This window comes from Parasteatoda tepidariorum, chromosome 11 (assembly GCF_982258835.1).
Source record: "Parasteatoda tepidariorum strain Cologne lab strain chromosome 11, Ptep-v5.0, whole genome shotgun sequence".
Lineage (NCBI taxonomy): Eukaryota > Metazoa > Arthropoda > Arachnida > Araneae > Theridiidae > Parasteatoda > Parasteatoda tepidariorum.
Window position 1 is genome coordinate 1,333,653 of NC_141765.1, and position 3,397 is coordinate 1,337,049.

At 34.9% G+C, this 3,397-nt stretch overlaps 1 protein-coding gene across 1 annotated transcript; it reads left to right on the forward strand.

Annotated features, from left to right (window-relative positions):
* Positions 1–1,230: 1,230 nt before the first annotated feature.
* LOC147801158 (uncharacterized) lies at positions 1,231–2,205 on the forward strand. Its single transcript, XM_087155118.1, has one exon. It carries the CDS (start codon positions 1,231–1,233, stop codon positions 2,203–2,205), a length of 975 nt encoding a protein of 324 aa, XP_087011244.1.
* Positions 2,206–3,397: the final 1,192 nt, after the last annotated feature.

Here is a 3,397-nt window from a genome sequence, read left to right on the forward strand (position 1 = left end):
TAACTTATGTTAATAATTTTGTTGTTAATATTTTCTATTAAATAAATATTTTTTAAATAAAAATTAAATTTATTAAGGCATTAAGGTGGCTAACATTTTCGAAATCAATTTACATATATTTTTAAATTTTAATAAAAAGACTAATTTATTAAACGTAAATTATAATTTATATTTAATGTTTCGATATTTTGTTTTTTATAATTTTCTTTAATATCGTGAAAAAGGTTTGAATTACTTCTGCGGATTTACTTCTGAAAAACACACGCACACACACGCGCACGCACGCACACACACACTAATTTAAGAACATTAAAGATATTCCCATGAATACTCAAGATGATTTGAACTTCTCTGAAAAGGAAATTAAGTTTGCTATTACTAGCATGACTCCAGGAGAAGATGGGATATCTAGTAGAATTGTGTCTGAAGTTTTTAGGCGCTATCCTAAATTTATTTCAGCAATTTATAATGAATGCTTATCTAGAGGAGAGTTTCCGCGCCAGTGGAAACATTCTTGCCTTCGATACTTTACAAAGCCTGGTAAAGAAACATCCTTCAACCCATCAAAATTTAGACCAATTAGTTTGCTTCCTGTCAGTGGAAAAATACTCGAAAAATTGCTTATTGAAAGAATTATGCATTTTTTGTACTCAAATGATAAATTAAGCTCAAATCTGTTTGGATTCACACCGGGAAAGTCAACTACTGATGCTGTTTTGAATGTTACCAATTTTGTAAAAGAAAACTTACGGAATAATTTCCAGGTTTTAGCTGTTTCTTTGGATGTAAAAGGGGCATTTGACGCTGCTTGGTGGTCGGCGATATTGAATCAATTGAGAAATTTTAAATGTCCCAATAATCTTTACTTGGTTGCTAGAAGCTATTTTTCCGAACGTTCGGCTTGCTTACGTACTTCAACGAATTGCATCAGAAGGAAAGTTACAATGGGCTGCCCTCAGGGGTCTTGCTACGGTCCGGGATTTCGGACAATCTTTTATGACTCCTTTCTGAAGCTGGGTTTCCCACAAAATGTTCACATAGTTGCTTTCGCCGATGATCTGCTCATGCTTATTACTGAAAAGTCTGAACTAGAATTGGAAGCGGACGGTAATTTTTGTCTGTCAAAAATCTTGGACTGGTCAAACAAAAATTAAAATAACATTTAACTCAGAAAAATCTAATATCTTGCTTTTATCACAAAAACGAATTAGAAGAGATAGTAAAATATATATGAACGGCAGTATATTGAATAGTGTTAGTGAGATGAGATATCTGGGCGTGATTCTTGATAGGAAACTTTGCTGGAATGCACACATTACAAATATGTTCAAAAAAGTTAGCTACACCCTCAATACCCTTGCCATATTGGCAAAGGTGAACTGGGTCATGGGTTCAAAGGCCTTAAAAATTATTTATGATGGAGCAATTTTGCCTCAGCTAACTTATGCTGCACCAGCATGGTTTGATGGCATCCGCTACTATTATAACAGGCGCAAGCTAAGATCGATCCAGAGACTAATAGTCCTACTTATTACTAAAGGACTTCGTACGATCTCATATGAGGCTTCTTATGTCCTAGCTGGACTTGTACCAATCTGTATTAAAATACAGGAATGTGCAGACATTTACTTAAAGGTGCAACCAGATACATTGAGTGATACGGAGTCAAATCTTGCCCCAAGATATTGGCTGCACCCTGGAAGGGTTGCTTCTACCAACAATAATTTAGATAGTGATGATCATCTTCTCATCTATACAGATGGAAGCAAAATCAATAATTGCACAGGCTGCGCTTTTGTGGCATATTACAATGATAATATTATTGCTGAAAGATCATTTAAGCTTCACCCTAATTGTTCTAATAACCAGGCAGAGGCTTTTGCCATTCTCCCATCTTTGAACTGGATGAACTCCAGGGATGACTTCTCATTCAATAACATCATACTATTCACAGATAGCCAAGTCAACATATCTAAAATTCAAGATAGGAAGTGCCATGACGATACTACTGAAAATATCCGTTTCATGATTTGGAAACTCTCTACACGAAACATCAATATAACCATTAATTGGGTCAAGGGCCATTCTGGAGTTATCGGAAATGATAAGGCTGATGAGCATGCAAAAGCGGCAGCCAAATCAGATCTCACCATCAGCTTCAGTAAATTGCCTAAATTTTTTATTAAAAATGATATTCTTCGATAGACCAGGAATATGTGGCAAGGTGAGTGGGACTGATTCCACACAAAACGTCAACATAACAAAGAGGTTTTTTCCATCAGTGCAAGAAAGAATGACCCAAAATTTCATTCCCAATTTCAAATTAACACAAATTTTATCCGGACACGCTCGTTGTAAAGAATACCTACATAGATTCAAGCACGTAGATTCTCCACTCTGCAGCTATGACCAAAATAAAGTTCAAAATATTGAACATATTTTATTCTTCTGCCCTGAATTAGACTCTCATCGTAGTGAACTTTTCAAATATGTAATCACAAGTGGATTAAAATGGCCACCAAACTATCAAACTCTGATTAATACTGACTGTCTACCAATTTTTCAAAAGTTTGTTCATAATATTCCTTTTCTTTCTTTTTGATTTTACTTGTCTGCTTTTATATTTTATATTTGTATTTCATTTTGCATTTTTGATCTAAATTTGTTATTCTTATTCTTCAATGCATGCATTATAACTCTTGTTATGGAGCATGCTGAAAATAATTTTTTTTTAAAAATTAAAAAAGCACACACACACACACACACACACACACACACACACACACACACACACACACACACACACACACACACACACACACACACACACACACACACACACACACACACACACACACACACACACACACACACACACACACACACACACACACACACACACACACACACACACACACACACACACACACACACACACACACACACACACACACACACGCACACACACACGCACACACACACACACACACACACACACACACACACACACACACAAACACACACACACACACACACGGCTACATCCCTGTTGGTTCATATCATTGGTTTTGTTTAGCTCAAATGTCAAAATACGTCTTCAATAATTTTATTTAAAGGTAGTAACATTTCGAACCCTGGAGGGGGGTGGACAGCACTATAGGACAAGTCCGACATAGTTTTTCTGGATCACATCATGTTGAAAGAGACACGCAAAAACTATTGCTCCTGCATTATACACTAACAGAAAATTAGATAAAAAGGCTCTGTCGCCGCATACCTTATAACCCTATATATATATATATATATATATATATATATATATATATATATATATATATATATATATATATATATATATATATATATATATATATATATAAAAGAATTAAAGAAAAAA